At 35.9% G+C, this 21,467-nt stretch overlaps 1 protein-coding gene across 2 annotated transcripts in view; it reads right to left on the bottom strand.

Annotated features, from left to right (window-relative positions):
• RANBP17 (RAN binding protein 17) overlaps positions 1 to 21,467 on the bottom strand; it is a 116,370-nt gene that overhangs the window by 66,125 nt on the left and 28,778 nt on the right. For both annotated transcript variants that reach the window (XM_008577560.1, XM_008577561.1), the window contains exons 6-8: positions 19,427 to 19,515; positions 13,396 to 13,503; positions 11,086 to 11,168 (exon numbers count right to left, since the gene is read on the bottom strand). In XM_008577560.1, coding sequence (XP_008575782.1) covers positions 11,086 to 11,168; positions 13,396 to 13,503; positions 19,427 to 19,515 — 280 coding nt within the window. The remainder of the gene's footprint in view (positions 1 to 11,085; positions 11,169 to 13,395; positions 13,504 to 19,426; positions 19,516 to 21,467) is intronic.

Below are 21,467 nucleotides of genomic sequence, written 5' to 3'. Positions count from 1 at the left end.
ACCACAAGCTCACTGACATTCCTTTACTTCAGCTCACTCAGTCCACTCTTGCCTCTCTGCAAACCAGCCAGGGCCCCTGGATGTAAATGGTATGAGACAGAATTTAAGCTGTGAAGACTGGAAGGAATATAGTATTTCCCCTTCAGATTGAAAAAGAGTAAAACAATACAGTGTTGATAAGGATGTGGGGAATTAAGCAAATTGTTGGGAATATAAAATTAACAGAACCATTCTAGAAAGCAATTTGGTAACATTTATGAAAAATTTTTAAAATATATAAATCCACTTCTGGGAATATATTCTAATTCTAAACTTTCACTACCATATCTACCTTTCAACTAGAAGCTGTACTCACATACACTTTTCTGTAAAAGCCAGTCCCTGAACCTGTTCAACTAGCTCCAATCTTGGGCTGGCCAGTTAGCTCAGTTGGTTAGAAAGTGGTGCTGATAACACCAAGGTCTAGGGTTTGATCAGTATACTGGCCAACTGCCAAAAACAAACAAGCAAAAAAAAAAAAAAAAAAAATTAGGTTCCATCTTTTTTTATATGCTTAAGGACAAAGTACCAACAGTTTTCCTCTTTCTTGTCTCTGTCATCTTTTTTTCCCCCCGGCTATTAGATCATTCTCATCAGAATACAAATCATGCTGCTATCTCTTCCATTAAAAAAAAACAAAAACCAAAACAAAAACATAAAACCTTCTCTTTGCCCTTACTCCCCCTGCTAGATACTGCTCCCCTTTGTACTAAACTCAATTCACTGTCTTCATTTCTTCTCCTCTCATTCTCTTTTATGTCTACTCCACTGAAAGTGCTCTTTTCAAGGTTACTAATGAACTTTTGTTGCTAACTGCAATGGTCAACTCTCAGTCTTTATTTTACTTAATTCACTGGCAGCTTCTGACACAGGTGATCACCTCTCCTGATTTACTCTTGCTTCAATGTTTGCTCCTTCTCACTCTCCTTTGCCAGTTCCTCCTCTTCTCTCTTACTTTCTAATTCTGGAGTACACCAGGGCTCAAACCTAAGTCTTCTATATTTACATCCCTACACCTACCTGATCTCACCTAATTTTGCAGCTTTAAATACCATCTAAGAGTCAATGACTTCCATATTTGTAGAGAAACAAATAGCCTACACCTATTTTCCAAATTCCAGACTCATATCCAAATCCATATTCAATATCTCCTCTTGGATGTCTAATCAACATCTCAAGCTCAGTATGACCGAAATGGAACTTTTAATCCCCCCACACTGATCTCAGCCTTTACCATCTCATTTGCTTATGACAAAAAACTCCATCTTTCCAGTTGCTTATGACAAAATCCCTTGACTACATTCTTTCTCTCATATCATTCATCCAATCCATCAAGAAAACTGATTTGCTTTACTTTCAAAATATATCTAGAATCTGACCAATTTTCACCATTCCCACTTCTATCACCCTGGTCAAAGCCAATACCAAACTTGCCTGGATTATTGCAATATTGTTTTATCTGATCTCCCTGTTGTAGCTTTAATCCCCTCCCTATAGTCTATCCTTAATATGGCAGCCAGAGTAATCTTTTTAAAACTTAAGTCAGATCACGTCATTCCTCTGCTCAAAATGTTCTAAAGGGTCTCGATTTTACTTGAAGTTAAAGTCAAAGTACTGATAGTGATCTACTGGCCTTACATAACATTGTTCTTATTACCCTCCCTTTTGTTCACTCTGCTACAGCTACTGATCTTGCTGTTCTTTAGAAATGCCTGATACACTCCTGCCTTAAGACCCTAAAACTTGCTGTTCCCTTAGCCTGGAATACTCTTCCCCAAGATACATGACTAACTCCCTCAGTTACTATGACTCTTTGCTCAAATGTCATCTTCTCAATGAGGCCTACCTCGACCACTCTAATAGTGCAACATGTTTCTAATCCCTGGAACATTTTTTTAAGACTTTTCTTTTTTAAAGCAGTTTTAGGATCACAGCGAAATTGAGAGAAAGGTACAGAGATTTCTCCTATAGCTCCTGCTCCCACACATGCATAGTCTCCCTCATTATCGAATCCCCCACTAGAGTGGTACATGTGTTACAATTGATGAACCTACACTGAAACACCATTATTGCTCCCAAAGTTCATAGTTTACATTAGGGTTCACTCTTGGTGGTGTACTTTCTATGGGTAAATGCATAATATGTCTCCACCATTACAGTAACACAGAGTTCCACTGCCCTAAAAATCCTGTGTTCTGCCTATTTATCCTTCCATTCCCCCTAACCCCTGGCAACCACTGATCTTTTTACTGTCTCCATAGTTTTGCCTTTTCCAGAAGGTCATCAAGTTAGAATCATACAGTATGTAGTCTTTTCAGATTGTCTTCTTTCACTTAGTAATAGGCATTTAAGGTTACTCTATGTCTTTTCATGACTTGATAGTGCTTTTTAGTGCTAAATAATATTCCATTGCTGGAATGTAACAGTATATTTATCCATATATCTACTGAAGGACATTTGGTTGCTTGCAAATTTGAGCAGTTATGATTAAAGCTGCTATAAACATCTGTGTCCCGGTTTTTGTGTGGACATAAGTTTTCAATTTTGGGGGTAAATACCAAGGAGTGTGACTGCTGAATCATACGGTAAAAGTATGTTTACTTTTGTAAGAAACTGCCAAACTGTCTTCTAAAGTGGCTGTACCGTTCTGCATTCCCACCATCAGTGAATGAGAGTTCCTGTTGCTCCACTCCAAGGTGCATAGAGGCCCCTTATCCTGATCTACTCTCTTTTTATTTCATAGCACTTCTTACTTTCTAAATACTAGGTCATTTCTTTTTTGGTTTGCCCACTGATGTATCCAAAGAGCCTGGAAGAGTACCTACTGTTCTCAATGTACATTCCTTCAATGAATAAATAAAGCTTACAAAGCTGGATGTACAAAGTAATTGACTGAAACACTGCGTAGGATAATGAAAAATTAGATATTCAGTAAAGGTGAATAATAAATCATAGTATGACCATAAAATGGTATACTTTGCAGCTATTTAAAAAGATGAGATAGGGCCGGCCCTGTGGCACACTCGGTAGAGTGCGGCGCTTGGGAGCACGGCGGCGCTCCCGCCGAGAGTTCGGATCCCATATAGAGACCGGTCCGCTCACTGGTTGAGCGCGGTGCGGGCGTGACACCGAGGGTTGCGATCCCGTTACCGGTCACGAAAAAAGACAAAAAGGAAAAAATAAATAAATAAATAAATAAAAAGATGAGATAGACTTATATATATTAACATGGAAAAATGGCCATAATGTAAATAAAAAACTTATGAATATGTGTATACTTACACATAAAAAGTATGGAAGGGCATACACACAGTAAACTATTATTAACAATGGTTATCTTTGGGTGATGAGATACTGGGGGATTTTCACTTTCCACTTTCTACAGCCTATACTGATGGATTCCCCCCCTATGAGTGTGTATATTAATAATTAGGAAAAAAGCAATTTAACAAAAAAGGTATTTCTATTTCTATTTTGGAAAAAAAGATAAGGAAAATGATAGGTACAGAAAAACATCACAGAAAAAGATCTGGCAGTACAAATGGATGCTTGGCTGTATGCTTATGGCGGTTCCATGTTGCTGGAGTGACATACCTTCCCTAGTTTTATGGTCAGTAAACAATACTGACAGAGAAGATGAAATTTCAGCATAGATTTAATTTGGTTTCAGAGGTTTCAGAGTAATTTTGTCCAATAATTTAATTATAAATTTAAGTATGTTTCATTCGTTCCCTTTTATGAATAGAAGATTTTGCACAGATTATCTTATTAGTACATTAGTGGAGATCAAAATATTTTAAAAAACATTAATTCACAACCCCAATATATAAAACAATTTGAATTTTTCTGCATTTTCTTTCAATTGTCATGATGTATACAGAAGTTTTACACTGACAGCATGGACAAAATTTGAATTCTACTTTTACATGGTATTATGTATAAGTATTTTCCATAAGCTAGGTAATCTTAAAACATTTTTACTTTTTAAAAATTTTAACTTCTCAATATACATTGTAGTTGATTTTCATGTCTCTTTACCCGTTCCTCTTTCCCTCCTCCCTCTCTCCCCTCCCCCTGCACTACCTCATATCTGTTCACTTGTCTTAACAAGTTCAAGGAATTGTTGTGATTGCTGTGTCTTCTTCCCGCCCCCCACCCTTCATTTGTTTCTTTCTTTATTTATTTTTTGCTCCCACAAATAAGTGAAAACATTTAAAACATAATTTTTAATGGTTGCAAATCATTCCATTGAACTGATACATCTTCTAAAGCATTTTGCTACAGAAAGTATTTTGCTTGTTTTCCAATTTTTCACAATTATGAATGATGTTACATCAAAGATATTTATGTAGTTAGCTGTCCTGTATCTTTGGATTATATCTTTAGAAGAAAAACAGAAACATGGATTTACAAAGGGTATGGACATTTTTATGGTTCTCACTTTTCCATGGAGCCATACCAAATAACTAAAAGAAAATAGAAAAAAATGAACTAATTCCCCGTATTTAAAACTAACATAGTTTATTTTGTAATCATTACATTTTTTCCTCATTAGTTGAAAGCAATTTTAACTAAATGCACAACTGTTAGCTGGTAGCTGCCAACAGAACCTAGTTCTTTGGATTATGTAGTCTCAGATACAACCACTTCCTGAATGATCTCGTATGCCTGTAACAGAATTCAGTGGGGGCAATTCCTGTCTGAGACCAAATAAAAGGAAAAATAAAACTATTGTTTGAAGATGGCAAGGCTCGTGTTTGAGAGTACTTCAAGAAGTTCATGGAAAGATTTGTGTTATCTTATAATTCCATTTTTCCATGAACTTTTTGAAGTACGCTTATATGTTCTTGGAGTTGTATTTAGTACAAAAGAGTAAGTGTGATTCTATAAATTCCCAAGAACTGGTATACTTTCCTTTATGTGATAATAGAAATTTTATAAAATCATATTATCATGAAGGAGGTAATCATGTTAACATAGGGAAGGGAGAGGAAACATAAATTATTCCTAACACTGTATGTTAATTTAAATGACTAACTCTGTCCCTTTCTCTTTTAGCTTTGCATCAGAAAATGCACCTACCATACCACTAATCAAAGTGGTTTTTCAAAAACACAAGTATGATTGTACTACTTTGTTTAAAACCATTCAGTATTTTCCTTAAGTATTCCTTAAGGATAAAGTTGTAATTCCTTACTATGACCCAGAAGTTACCTCAAAACTGGTCCCCTTCTCTCTATCTTTATTGCCTAGAACTCCCTAACATTTGCTTTAGTCTCCAGCAATTTTGAAATCCCTTCAATTTCCTAATAGACCATGCCATTTTATATTTATGTGCTTTGTTAAAACTATTCTCTGTTTTAAATGCCCTTCTCAAACTTCTGGGTCCTGTTCTTAATCTTTGAAGAAATCCTGCCTTCTTTGACATCCCAGTTTCAGTTAGAAATCTCTTCTGGGCTCCCATAGCACTCTGCATACTTCTTGAACATAACATGGAGCACAATGCGTCATAATTCTTTGTTTACTTGTGTGAACTCAAGTTCTTAAGGGAACTTAAGAATGATTTTTTCTGGTATGTTTTATTTATCTTCTTTTTTTTTTTTTGTCTTTTTGTCTTTTTCCGTGTCCGGCAACGGATCGCAACCCTCAGTGCTGCCCCGGCACCGGACCGGGGACCGGCAACGGGATCGCAACCCTTGGCGCCGCTCCCGCGCCTCGCTCAGCCAGTGAGCGGGAACCGGTCTGTATGTGGGATCCGAACCCTCGGGCGGGAGCGCCGCCGCGCTTCCCAAGCGGCGCACTATCCAGTGCGCCACCAGGCCGGCCCATGTTTTATTTATCTTCTTATCCCTTGTAATGGGATAAGAAGATAAATAAAGAATAAAAATAAATAAAGAATAAAGATAAATAAAGAAGATAAATAAGAATAGCATCAAACACATAGTAAATGCTAAGTATGATTAAAGGGCCGAGCCCGTGGCGCACTCGGGAGAGTGCGGCGCTGGGAGTGCAGCAGTGCTCCCGCCGCGGGTTCGGATCCTATATGGGGATGGCCGGTGCGCTCACTGACTGAGCGCGGTGTGGGCGACACCACACCAAGGGTTGCGATCCCCTTACCAGTCATGAAAAAAGACAAAAAAAAAAAAAAAAAAAAAAAGCTCAATAACTGTTGGCTGCATGGATGAAGGAAACCATTGAAACCAAAGCACTTCAGCTATCACCTCACTTACTCAGCAATTTTTTTTTTTTTTTTTTGCCTGTGTGTACAGAGATCAAGCCCAAGACATGTGATGATGAAAGGGTGTTCTCCAAGATCAGCAGCTTCCCGAATTCAATGTGGAATGTATTCGTTAAGGCCTTGCTTTTGTAAGCCACCTGATCCTGGCTTTGGGACCCTCAAGGTATTGATCATTCCACTGCCTCTACAAGATTTTTGTAAGCTTTACTCTTTGCTATTTTGTTGTATGTCCCCAACCAAGCTGCTGATAAGACTTAAGGGCCATATCCATGGTTCCTGGATAATCTGCTTTTAAGAACTGTTATTTCTTGGTGATATCTTATTAAGTCTCTAGTTCTTTCAAGACCAATCAATTCTTCAGCTATCTTCTTGTAATCATTTTAATTTAAGTATACAATCATAATCCTCCAATCTTACAACACATCTAATAGTACATGCCAGCAATGTTCAAGTTCTTGAAAAAAATTTCTTAACAGGTAACACCTTTACAAACAAATCTAGTGTAACGATATAGCTGGGTGGTTCTGGTTAAAGTGAGGAGGGTCCCCTCCTCCCTTCCCTCATCTGGAGGGCCTCTGTGGCACTTTCACAGACCTCCAGGGCTCTGCAAAACCCAGTGTGAAAACCTCTGGTCTGTCATCTACGTCACAATGAGTACCAGTCGCTTGTACTGCACTTTACAAATTCAATTTGTGTATGTTATACCTTAAATGCACCTGGAGCATATACTGCTTAAAAGAACCCTGATGTAAATTCTTATGTACAGTGAATAATCATAGCTTGTTTTATCCATTTTTAAAGTTTAGATTTCCACACATTGAACTTTCTTAAATCAAGTACCTAAAGAAGGAATAAAAGCAGTTTTATTTTGGCTAGTCTTATGAAAACAATCACTATTTCTCACTTCTGTGCACTCTTCAACCAACAGATGTCACTAAAGATACCAGTACCCAGAGGCAAAGGGAAGAAAAGATTAGACAAATGGAAATTGAGCATAAAAAACACCCAGTTCTTAAAACTGAGATGTAGGTTTCCAAAGTAATAACATTTATTACACTGCATGCAACATTTTAACCAAAAATTTAAGAAAGAAATTTCTTTTATTAAGTTTCTTAGTCTGCATGGATCACAGCATTAAGTTTTGAAATACAAGTTGTTGAAGCAATTTAAGACTCATTAGAAATAATGGGCTTGGGCTAGTAGAAAATGTGGTAAAATTTAATCCTCATCCAAATGTTACCTGGGTTGTACAAACAGGAAATTGTTTTGTGCTACTGTGGCTAACCTCATTGCTGACCCTGAGCTGTAACAGCAACAGCAGCTGAGAGCTGAAGCAAAATTAAAAACTTACATCAAAGTATATCATGACAGAATGTAGATAAATAAAACAGCATATCAAAAGTATTATTTTTCTGCCGGTCTCATACAGCAGCAAGGTGGAGGTATTCTACAAAATATATAACAAATCAGGTGCATTTGGAAATCAGTCCTTCTCCCTCTGCACTGCCCTAATTATTGACTTCCTAAATACTGCCCATGAGAGGTGAGCAGAGAAGAAGCCCAGTGAAGATGGGGACAGAAGGGATCAGAGAATATTCTGGCCTCTTTCCTCTACGGGCTTCTTCCTTCACCTTGGCTTACCAAAGAAATAAAGAATGCTGGCTCTTCTGTGTCCTTCCAGTCACTCTTTCTCTCATCTTCCAGACTCCTAGATAGCAACCACATAATCTTCCTCCAATGAGCATATTAGAATCTCCAGAGGCAAAAGCATAGGTAATAAAACAGTCACGCACAGTAAAGACAGACAAATCAGCTTGGCTGATGGGTGTCGGCATGGGAACCAGTGGAGGTAGAGAGACATTTTTCTATTACTCTAAGTAAAGTATGCATCAAAGTCACTGTTGACAGTTGAAGAACATTTTTCCATTGAACCTTTGGTTTCACTTAAGTTTATGGGTAGAAATCACTGAACCTTTGATTTCCCTTAAGTTTGGGCATAGAAATTTTTAAAATACTTTAAAAAGCAGTGCTTCATCATAAACATCCAAGATACAATCTTCCTGTGGCAACTCAAGAGGCAGTAAGGAATATGACTACTGTCTGAAGTCATACCGACTTTGAATGAAATTCCAATTCAACTACTTGCCAGCGTTAATACTTGGCAAATTTCCTAAACTCTATGAACTTCAATTTCTTCATAGCAATAACCATAGTAGCTATCTAGTCTAAGGGCTTTCCATATACCATCTAACTGAATCCACACTGCAAACCATCTTATGAAGTAGGTATTGTTTTCCCAGTTTAATAAGAAACTAAAGCAAGAGCAGCTAAGCAACATAACCAAGGTTGCATAACCAGTGAGTGACATGTAACTATACCTACCTTGAGGACTCAACAGGGTAATATATGATAAATGGTCTAACATAGGACCATAGAGCTGATTTAAAAAATTAATGCTACCATTATTGTTAGTTTAAATTGAGGAGCAGAGCATTACTCTAACCTCCTAGTCTTTCTTCAGGGTAAGAAAATTCCTTACTGGCTTTTCTTCTCAAAAATGCTTTCAAGGTTTTTTCTCATTCTATTTCCACCTCACTTTTCCTCTCCCTTCCCTTCTGTCTCCTCTGACTCCTCTTCCAATGTAATCCTCAGATAGGTATCTTTCTTAACTCTTGCTGCAGTGCATCTCCCCCCCCATAGGGGGAATGGATAGCATTTGAAACCCATAGATTTGGCATTGTATTCTATGTGATTCCCTTTCAGTGTCACTTGCTGGACATATATTCAGTTCTAGAGAGCCAATGATACTGGAAGAGGAAGAGGTCATTGCTGTTAACAAACTTGCAATACTGAATAAGCCCCAAAAGAAAAAAAATACATTTAATGCAAGAAACAACCCAGAGAAAGGAGCAGGAAACATAAAATTTGTGACTGGTAACAGGAATCTAATATTTGTATAGTAAAGGCTCTATTGATTACTAAGGAATTCTTATACATGCACTGTTTATTTCCTTTAAAAAAGTGAGGAAATAGAAACTCAGCACTGGCTACAGGCCGAAGGAAGCAAGACAGTGTGGTCCAAGCAGGATATCCCTGAATGAAAAAGCTACATGGGTCAGTGAACCCCTGTCCAAAGAAAATTGACTTGGTGAGTATAAGAGAAAGACTTTAGATCAAGGATAGGCACAGTCAATGAGTACCTCTTCTGTGTTACCCCCCATGCAGGGCCCTTCATCCAGAGTAGCTCAGTTAACCCCCCTGATCCTAACTAGGTAGGTAGGTCAGTAGGGTATTTATTATGCCTAATTTTATATACGAGAAAACTAGGCACAAAGAGGTATAGTGTCTCAGCTGAAGGTCATGGAGTTGACAAGAATTCGAACTAGGATTAGTACTCAGACCTTTTAATTTCCAAAAACTGTGATTTTTAAAAAATACCATGCTGTTTTTGGAAAAAGGCCCATATATGTATCTCAGTATGATAAAACATTGAAAGGAATTAGATATACTATGAAAGTAAGGAAACCATATATAGAATATTTTAAAAGGGGTACATTTTTACCTTTAGGAGGCAAAGTGTTTCTACTTTAAACGATTTTAATGTGTCTGTTTTCAAACAGATGCAAAAGTTGTGGCAATGCAGTTACTGGTACAGACGAAAATAAGAGTGTGCGAGTTTACTGTCTTAAATAGGTACTTTCTGTAGTTTCCATACACTTACTATCTCAAGCTCTATAAATCAAATGTGCAATTAAAACTAAGCATTTTTAATGGAGGCCTACAATGTATACAGATCAGAGCCCCAGAATGTGTTCTAAACTGAAGTAAAAACAATTTAAAATACATGTTTTTCTGATTTTTTAACAGACTTTTACTTTTTAAAAAGTAATATGCATTTAATGGTTTTTCCTACACACTCATGTACACAGACACACAGAGTCAAAAATAAAGAGGCTTTACAAAATTTTGTAAAATCTGTTTCTAGGTACTCAAAAAGAAATATGAGAATCACAGGCAATTTTTGAGGCCAAATATAATTAGAGTTGGCTGCTGATTTGGAAAAGTAAGGCAAAAAAGATGACAAAGAGAGGACACAGGGAAACATCTCTTGTGTAGAAGTGCATTGCACAGATCTCAGCTCATAGTTGACATTCAGTAAGTGTGTACTAAATTAGTTTATAGAAGAGTCTTATCCATCCTATTTATCCCCATTCCCTGTCTATATAAAAGTTTCAGAGAGTACAGAATTTCATTAATGAAGTTGTCAGAATTGGCAGGTATTAGGGTTTATGGTAGTTAAGGTCCAAATTACTAACCAAATTTTAAAATTTTTGGACTGTAATTGAATAGGACCATCTTTACTGCAGAATTCTGCTTCTAGGGGTACAATAAGTTCCCTGAAATAAAATATTTACTGCTCTTTACAAGGACATTTCCCTCAAATTCGGTGACATATTGGTCTAAGCATTCCTCGACCCAAGATAGCGAACTCCCTGATTTGACTTTGAACAATTTTGAATGTGCTATAACTTTTCAAAATTCTATCTAGTGTATTTCCCTTTACCAACTGACACTGCAATTTTATCCAAAAGAAATTCATCAAGTTGGTCAGGCATGATTTGTGGTGAAAGGCATACCGCTTACTTCTGATGCCAATATGATAGCTACCTGGCTTTCTGCACTTCTATTACCCGCTTCACAAATTCATACAGATATGAAGGTTCAAAAGAAGAAAATAACCAACATCTTTCTTTCCTCCAAAGAGATAAAGTTATATTGCAGAGGCAAATATAGAAAACGGTACTCACCATAAGTGCAAATCATTTTACTAGCTTCTCTGAAGAGAAGAATTCCATTAGGAGATGATACATCAAAATTCAAACGCTGGGATCTAAGAAATATAGCAAAAAATTAGAACATGTGTGCAGACAAAGAAACCAAATACAGGTTTAAAATGTCCAGCATTTTCATTTATTAGAAGGAGCAGCAGTACAATTACCCCTTAAAGTGCCATTCAACAACTGTTGATAAAAAATGTATGCTAATTTTTTCGTTATATAGTAGAAAAATAAAGAAGAGTTATTTTCATTTATTTGCTGATTCAAAGAGTTCATTTTTTATCTATTAAAACAATATCCTGACATCCTATTTCACAGATCTCTTGCCCCTTCTCCTTTCATGCAAAGTGGTTGCTTGATAATAATAATAAAAAAAAACCCAGGTATATATGTGTAAGTTTATAGAATACTTGGATAGATATATATTTACATTTGAGATCTCCTATAGTGCCTAATACACATTTTAAAAACAAATTCTAATGTAATATATAGGGAATCCAGGTACCTTTAATACTGCACTTATGCATAATGAGTCATGTGATATTTCACGCATATTTCAGACACATTAAATTACCCTACAGATTATAGTTTCCACTGCATATAGCTTAAGTAAAGAAAAACAAATTCTAGAAGTTCACGGAGAACAATTCTATTTCCCTGGTTCCTAACAGGTGGCGAAACAGTATGAACCAGGTCAAAGACTGACATGTTATCTTGACGTAATATTTGCTTTTTTAATATGACCTTAGCTTTAGTTGGCCCTAATATGCCTTATTGTTGTGCTTTCAAGAAATAATGGCATATTTTATAAAAGGATTAGCAAAAAAAATACCTAAAGGCAAAGACATTGGTAAAGTCCTGTTTACAGGACTTTATACAATTATAACTTATTAGAAATATTACAAGGGTACTTCAAAAAATTCACAGAAAGATTTGTATTATCTTTTAATTCCATTTTTCCACAAACTTTTTGAAGTATCCTTATATTACGAACATTTAATTGCTGGCATAAAGTTCCTAGTTAAAGGAAATAAATAAATACATACATATATATATATATATATATATATATATAAAATTCCCATTAGATTCTAGAGAAATACAGATAAGATAAGATAACATATTTTCTGAGATAACAGATTTTTACTACGTAGTTCTTAGGACAATTGTGCTACATATGAATTATCTGCCTATGGCAGACATAAAATACTTTACACAATGCAATGATTTTTTTCTTCTTTAGTATTAAACGTTATATCAGTAATATATAATATCAATTATCTGGTTAAAAATTGGAATATAAACTTAAAACAAACTAAATTTCTAATATAAAATACAAAGCTATCCTTCTTTTAATACAGCTTTCAAAAGAACACTACTCACATTTATTTGCCAGGTCTTTTCCACCTCATTTTATAGTAAAAGTTTTAAATTATTGTTGTAAAAAACTCAGCACCAGAGATAAAATCAGAGCTGCATCCCATACTCCTTCCCTGTTTGGTATCTCCCTTCCAACACATAGTTTACAAAGAGAAATTGCTAAAACTGGATAGTTAAGTGACAGGTAATTGGTGCTAACCCATATCCAAAATGACACACTTTAAAGAGATAAACACAATTAGCTTATTACAGTTTTTCTCTTTCAGATACATCTTCATTAATATTTATATGCAGAGTATTTCAATCTCTACTGCTCTATGCAAATTATTAGGTCAACCAGGCAATTTCTGTGAAGTGTTGTAGTTGCTATTTCAATGACAATTGTGAGTGCATAAATCATCCAAATACATTCATCTTGGCATAAAGGAAGAAGCATAACTTAGAAGTCAATACCCAGAGCCCCTGAGGCAAACAACTCTGTGCCCAAGAATTGCTTTGGGACTCAGCTTCCTTATCCATAAAATGAAGCATTTCAACTCAAAGACCTCTAAACTTCTTTCCTTCTTTAAAATTTTAAAGAATTACAGTTAAGCAGTGAAATAGTTAAAATAGCTGCCCTCCCTCCATTTTGTGACTTTGAATATTTTAAATAATGGTGGCTATAGTCTTTTAATTTTTTTCCATATGTAATAATCCCCATATACACTGAAGTTAACCATACCTCTTTCTCCCCAAAGCTCTCAGCTTTAAGTCTCTAATTCTATTGTTTTCACTGATCATCTTAAGTTTTGGTTCTTGAACTCTTGTTAAGCCTTAAATATACACACACCAGGCAGGAAAGTCTGACCTTTGGAGATTGCTACCAATGGTAGTTTTTCCACTCTGTATGACACTGCTTACCTATTTTGCATCAGTTCTGCCATAAGTTTTAAGATGGGAGTTGTACATGCTGGCTCTCCATACCACCGTTCAATAGCCTTCTGAAGGACAGGAAGATATGTTGGATACCTTTATTCAGCCTGTTAAAGAATTTACAGGCCAAAAAAAAAACACTTTCTGAAAATTAGTCCCACTTAAAAAGAAAAGAAGGATACCCACATTGTTTCTATGTTTAGTATACAATGGCAATTTTATAAATTGCTCTCCAAAGCTATACGTACTTTCTTGGCTACAAGTGATTTGCTCTTACTTGTAACACGTCCCATATATTATTTTGCTTTCTTCTTGGCATACTTAGCCCAATACACCTATCTTTTTCTCATATATGTTCATATGGCCCTTTGCATGCATCTTTGTTATAACACACTGATATTTCATTGTTTATTAGTTATTTGTAATCCTCCAGATTATGAGCTTCTAAAGAGCAATCTGTTTTACTCATTCTTGTATTCCTTGTGCCTGGCTGAACAAACAGTGATTTTTCAAGTTTACTTCCTTTCTTATTTTTGTTTATTCAACATGATATTGCCAATTACTTTCTTCTTGAAATACAATTCTGATTTTGTTACTTAATCAAAACCATCAATTTCTTTATACTATCTATGGAAAAAGGGTCTGCATTCTTAAGCCCAATACTTGAGAGTCCCAGACAGCCTACATTCCCAACCATAAAATAAGTGGTATCTATCTACAACAAAACATCTTCTCCACTACTCCTTTCCTAAACCTGATGCTTAGGCCAACGGAAAACCTGTCCTTCTTCCTATTTCCACATGGTCCAGTTCTACTTATTTGGTAAGACACAGGGCAATATCTTCATCTTAACAGAGCCCTTCCTGATTTCCCAGCTAAATGCAATCACTCTTTTATCTGTATCTTTATTATGGCACTCACCACTTGCTATATTTTATTATAGCCATTTATATAGCTATCTAATTGACTCTATTTGGGGTAGGATTTGTGTCTGAGCAATCTATAACCCTCATGAAACCTAGCATAATCCTTAGCCCAATCTGCTGAATAAGAAAGTGAGATTCCTTTGTTTCATTCCGTATTAGGAAAAGGAACTAACAACAGTAATGGAGTATTTACTTTGTGCCAAACAGTGTATAGACACTTTTACATAATCACAGAATCACAAAACTTCTTATAACACACCTGTGAGATAGGTATCATTAATACTACTTTACGGAAGAGAAAACTGGGATTCTGAAACATTAAGTAACCTTCAGGTTTTTAAACGGTGATGCTAGGACTGGATTGAAGTACTATTCCAAAGTTTGCACTCTTCTACATATTTGATTGTCTTGCCTTTTCTTTGTATAACGTGTTATGTATATTAATAAACAGTACTGACAGCCTGAGTGAAAAACAGTGGACTCAAAACTCAGATTATGACAAAAGACTAAGCGTGCCAAGGGCAGCCCCCTCTACCTGGAAGCAGGCAAGAAAGCATGCCCGGGGTCCTCAGCAGGAGCCAAGGGCAGCCAGCTCTGTCGAAAAGCAGGCAAGAGAGTGTGTCTGGGGTCCTAGGCAGGAGCCAAGTGCAGCAACCCCCGCTGGGAAGCAGGCAAGGAGCACACTGAAAACACCACTTCCACATGGGTGGCCCACCACAGCCACTGCCACAGCCACAGCTGCCGCAAAAGTAGCAGATGCCACAGCAGTAGCCATAGTTACCATGCAGGTGGCCTGCCAGACACTCAACTGCACTGACACAAGGAGAGTCACCAGTGGAGACCAGAAAAAGAAGAGGACATCTCTTTCCTCAAAGCCTATTCCAAAATAATAGAAGAAAAAACTGCTCTACCAGATGACCAGGCATCAACGTAGAGATAGTAGAAATATGAAAACCCAAGAAAATATTACATCACCAAAAGGATACAGTAATTCTCAAATACCAGACCCAATAAAGCAGAAAACCGCTGAAATGACTGAAAAGGAATTCCAGCCAACAATCTTAAGGAAACTCACTGAGATGTGAGAAAACTCAGTTAGACAACATAATGAAATAAGAAAAAAAATCCAGGATATGGAGGAAGAAATTTAAAAAGAGATTAATACCTTTAAAAAGAATGTAGCAGAACTCATAGAACTGAAGGATTCACTCAACAAAATAAAAAACACAACCAAGAGCTTAAACAGCAGGCTAGAACAAGCAGATGAAAGAATTTCTGACCTTGAAGACAGTCTTTTCTAAATAACCCAGGCAGACAAAAACATTTGAATCATGGGTATTCCAGAAGGAGAAGAGAAAGGAAATTGCATGAAAAATATATTCACCGAAATAATAACAGAAAATTTCCCAGGTATAGGGAGAGACATGGACCTTCACATCTGGGAGGCTCAAAGATGCCCAAACAGATTCAACCCAAAAAGATCATCTCCAAGACACATTATATGCCAACTGGCAAAGTTCAAAGACAAAGAAAGAATCTTAAAAGAAGCAAGAGAAAAGCATCAAGTCACCTATAAGGGAGCCCCTATCAGATTAACAGTAGACTTCTCAACAGAAACTCTACAGGCCAGAAGAAAATAGGGTGATACATTCAAAAAACTGAAAGAAAAAACTGCCAGCCAAGCATACTATACCCATCAAGGCTATCCTTCAGAAATGAGGGAGAAACAGCATATTTTCCAGACAAACAAAAACTGCAGGAGTTTATCACCACAAGACCAGCCCTTCAAGAAATCCTCAAGGAAGTCCTGCATCTGGAATCCAAAAAACAATAATCACTACCTTGAATACACAAGAAAGAACAAAACCCACTGGTAGAACAAAAATGCAAATGAGAAAGAGAATGAAACTGAATTTTACTATCACAAAAAACCGTAATGACAATACAATAATGACCCTGCTTTATTTCTTGGTCTTCTTTTTTTCTTGCTTAGTCTAGATAAAGATTTGTAAATTTTGCTCATCTTTTTAAAGAATCAACTTTTGGTTTTGTTGATTTTCTCTACTGTTTTTTAATTCCCTTTTGTAATCTTTGTTACTTTCTACTTATATTTGCTTTCTTCTTTTCTATTTTCTTAAAGTACAAGTTTACATTTCTTATTTGAGATTTTTCTTACTTTTAATATAGGTGTTTACAAGTATAAATTTTCCTCTAAGCACTGCATGAGCCCTGCATCCTATAAATTTGGATATGTTGCACTTTGGGGGGTAAAAACAAGACAAAGTGTGAAGAAATAATGTCATAAACAATCCTTCCCTGCTCCCCCCAACTTCCCTCTGGATTTTTGATACTTCAGTGTAAGTATGATCAGGGAAAAGTTTAAACAAGGTGGTTAAATACACTGCAAGATAAAGTGTTTTTTCTTTGCTGTGTTACCACAACAGAGGCAAAGAAGTATATTGATGTCCTCCTTCAATTCTCCAGTCATGGAAACAATTTATCAAGATGGTTGCTCTGTCATTTCAGGCAATTTAGTTTTGGAAGGACAGAGTGATAAGCAATTTCGTTGGTGTAGCAGTTAATGCAGTCAGTGTTTACAGAAATGTTTTTGAATTAAATAGCTAACCACTAAAATAGCATTTTATCAAATAATCACCATAAATAAAATGCATTCTGACTTTAAGATGACATGTGCTCTTATAGGATGTTTCTTCTGCATGCTGAAGATTGTATAACAAATTAAAGAACACATATTTATATGGATAAAAGACAAATATACTTTCCCCAGCAGTAATGTGGGAATCATCACTGAAGGTTTGACATATCAATATTTCAGGAAGAATGAATGACTTTCATATCCACGCTTTTTTTATCATACACTTATTCATTTTTGCATTACTCGAATACTTTGAAAATAACCTGTACTTTATCACCTGAAACTGCTTAAAGTATTTCAAAATATTTTAATAAAGCTTTTTGAATTATCAAATAATGTAACTTTTAAACAAATTTAACTATTATTATAAATATTTGCTCTTCATCCCTTGCCCAAAGGAAAACTATAAATCTTGTCTCAGCTGAATGAACACCATTTATCATATTCATTTTGTTGTCAATACAATTATGAAAAGCCTTTGGCCTTTTCCCAAGGAAGCTGATTTGCTACTGAAACTCAATTATTATAAGTAAGGCCAGTACCAAACCACCCTATTTGGCAATCTAACACAGCTTCCTGCACAACCAACACTTTGTCCTCTGCCCCTGACCTTAATAAACTTCAACATCTATGGTCAAATGGAGGAGACAATGGTTTCTAGTTCAAAACAAAACATTAAGTCCCAAGATTTTCTGTTTGCTATTTTCTGCCATCTGGTGGACAAAAGTTTCATTTCAGATAGGTGCCAAAAAGAAGGAGCTAAATAAGAAAATAGAAAACAGACAATTAAAAACTTAAATTACAATGTCTTCTAGAAATTTGGGGCAGTAACAACTATGGCAGATATTTTTATTCTTTGGCACTGAGGGGAAAGTTTGTGACCTTGACTCTTTGTTAAAACTGAAGAGGAAAACATGAAATGTTAGTCGCTAGACAGCCTAGAGTTATAGCTTGGTTCCAAGATCATCTTCAATTTCAAAGTGCCCAAACTAGATTTTTATGATTTTTTCAAATACATGAAAGTTTTGACTTTGGGAATTGCTATTTATGTTTAGAAAAATAAAAAGGTCATATTTAATTCCAGTTTACCAGTCATAGCTAAAAGAATTATAAGACTTTCCATGTTAAAATTTACAATCTCTGAACATGTACATTACATGTTGATATAAATACAGCATGTGCATGATTCCTCAATGACACAGAAAAATCTTATCTCTAATCCTTCTTAGGGTACATAAATCTGATGAAGTGTGTTTAACAGTCACTAAAATTGTCAGTATTCAAATTAATGTTTAAAATTTTTTATAAAGTGTAGAGTTCTCCCTAAAGCATGCTTAGATGACCTGTTACTTATGTTTTTGGCCACAACTGTGGCACAGTAGTTGAAGATTGCCTTTAAGAAGTTTTTTTGTAATTTAATTTATGAGGGAAGTTTGGATAAGAAGGGTTTGAACAAAGCAATTGAGAAACACTATAACTTAAAAAGTAAATTAGCTTTACGACTATAGAATTTTTCTTATATGCTCTGATGGTTTCATGTATTAAAAGGCATAAAACCATTATATTACACTTATATGACACATAAATTGTCACTTCCTGTTAGGATCAAAGATGATTTGTATAATACTATTAAAACAGTATTAATAATAACCATTTATGACTACTGAATATGTGCCAGACATTATACAAAATGTATTATCCTATTTTAATGGTCACAATAAACTATGCTATTGCATTGTCTCCTTTTTCAGATGAAAAAAATGAGACTCAGAGAAGTAAAATGACTTGCCAAAGTTTACACAGTAAATGAAGAGCTGGGATTTCAAGCCTCATCTGTCTGACAACGAGGTCCATGCTGTTTTTACTCTTAAACGATGAAGCATTTCTGTGGGAGACTTTTTTCCTCTGTCTGTATTAAGCCTTGGCAAAGGTAAATTCAAATTTTGTACCAAATGACAAATCCTGACACTTATTTCCCCCTTTTCGTGTCCATTAATATTTTCATGATGATGAAAAACTGTACCATGATGAGTTAAGCCTCAAAGAGATAAAGTGACCTTCTGAGCCCTGCTAATTGAGATGGAGTAGACATTCAAATCTCCTTGAAAATGCCAAATGGTAGGATTCACTGATCCCAAGTAAATATGTTCACCAGATTATCCCTGCAACCCTAACATAAACAACCATTTGGGGGAAGTGATTTTTAAATTGTCAATATTAAATGACACCAAAAAAGTGACCTTTCTGAGCTGGGTCTCCAAATGCTATGCTCAGTTATCTGCACTACTGCCACTGTGCTGTAATTTTTAGCTGATTACACATTAGTTCATTTAGCTTTGTTTCCTCTTCCCTACTGTGCCATACTATTAAACGAAAGTGAGGGGCCTGGCATCCCTCTGTGCACAGAGCTGGTATTGTCACAGTGTAATAAGGATACATCCAGTCAAACAGCATGGCGTAGCTGGTCTTTGTGTTCAGTGCAAAGGCAATCCCTCGAAGATCTCTTGCCAGCCCGATCAACATACGCTGTCAGTGGGAAAGAGACACAGTAATTGATTTTCACGTTAGTGCAGAGCAGATGGAGTAATAATCAGGCAATAATGACCACATATCTGATTTTGATTCATTAGCTAAAATGTCTCGCTCAGATCCCTTTCTACAGAACATCATAGACTCTTTAAACAGACCATCAAATCTGCTGACCAACTCCATTTTGCTTCTTACAAATTGAGCTAAGTCATAATCCCAGTAGCTTAGCTAAACATTTAGATTTTTAATATACTGTTCCTAAATAATGCCGAGTTAGAAAAAAAAAAAGCAGATTGATAATTTCACAAAATAGGTATGTATAGGGTCTAGACATTATTTAATAATAGCAAATCTTAACAACATTGGCTTGGGTGAAATCAGTCCCACTGCACAATTTAGAGTCTATCCTGGAAATGCACTGGCATTTAAATATTCCTAATAAATATACTTAATAACTTAGGACAAAATGAAACTGGCTAAATGACCTACTGGTAGCATGATATACTCGGAATGGCAGTCACATTCCCCCAGCAAGGAAATGATGTAAGGAAGAGCCTATATTCAATGTCATAAGAATTGAATTTGAAACCCAGCTTTATTTAACACTAAGACTTAAGGCAAGGCACTGTATCAGACTCAGTTTTCTCATCTATAAAAGGGGCTAATAATAATAATGCCTCTTTCACAGAGGCATTGTGAGAAATAAATTTAATAAACTTATGTAAAAATGCCTAGCAACAGCCTGATACATAATAAGTGTTCCTTAAGTGTTTAGTTTTAGTTAGTTTTAGAGGGAAAAAACAAAAACTTGACTCGAATAAAAGAGCTCTGACTTCTACTCTGGACTCTTAATTAAGCTGTCCTTAGGATGATGCTTGGGAAGAGAAAAAGAAAACCCATGAACACATGCTAGAATGTCAGAACAAAGAGCACAAATAAACATAACTGCAAAACAAAAGGGTGAGATAATTGAGATATGATGCTGTGATTTCTGAAGTTACTGTTTCAGCAGAAATATTTTGCCAGAAAATGGTCTCTGAACTTTTCTTTCTACCAAATTTTCTCTTTCCTCACACTTTGGTAATAAGTGAAAACCTCTTTAGTAAGGAGTTTAAAATTATCACTAAGGAGGCAGTGAATTCTGGCCTTCATTTTAATGACTGAATAACATTTCAGAGAGGCAAATAACAGTTTAACTGTCTGAAGTATCGGGAATTTCTCATCCTCCCCTTCCCCTTCCTACCTAAAAGGTAACTCAATATAACTGTATGTTGTTCATAAGAATATTCAGTTTCTATACTGTCTAACACCATAAAATGATTATCTGAATTTCTGAATCTGAAAAATCTGCTTTCTGTTTTTGCTTCTTTAAATGACTAACTCCATTCTCTCTCATAATCTCACCAGTCCTCGTATCGGCTGGCCTCCTTGTGACCTATATTTTTAAAGAAAACATTTTGCCTTTTATGTAGCCTTTTTCACCTCCTGTCAACTGTTCCTTTCTCAGCTCTCCAAGTTCTCACAGCCTCCAGAACAAAATACATTTTCTAAGAAGGCTTCTCTGAACAACTCTATTCTGACTTGACTTTGATGTCATTCTATTAAAGTGGCCTTTTTGTTTTATTTTTATTATGTATACTTACAGGTTACAGGCTGGTCTTCAAATAATCTTAAACTTCAACTTACACATAAAGATACCCACATCTAAATCAGTCATAGAAACCATGAGTTTTACTTTCTTTGAGCCTAGTACAAAGGGCTCTTAAAATATTTCAGACTATCTTCATTATACAAAAAAAAAGGTTAATTTTATTTTATCCTATTTTTTTCCTTCCTTAAAAGATGCCAAGTTGGGCCGGCCCGGTGGCGCACTGCTACAGTGCGCCGCTTGGGAGTGCGGCAGCGCTCCCTCCGAGGGTTCAGATCCCACATACAGACCGGTTCCTGCT

This window comes from Galeopterus variegatus, unplaced genomic scaffold (assembly GCF_000696425.1).
Source record: "Galeopterus variegatus unplaced genomic scaffold, G_variegatus-3.0.2 Scaffold1540, whole genome shotgun sequence".
Lineage (NCBI taxonomy): Eukaryota > Metazoa > Chordata > Mammalia > Dermoptera > Cynocephalidae > Galeopterus > Galeopterus variegatus.
This window is presented reverse-complemented; position numbering and strand designations above follow the sequence as displayed.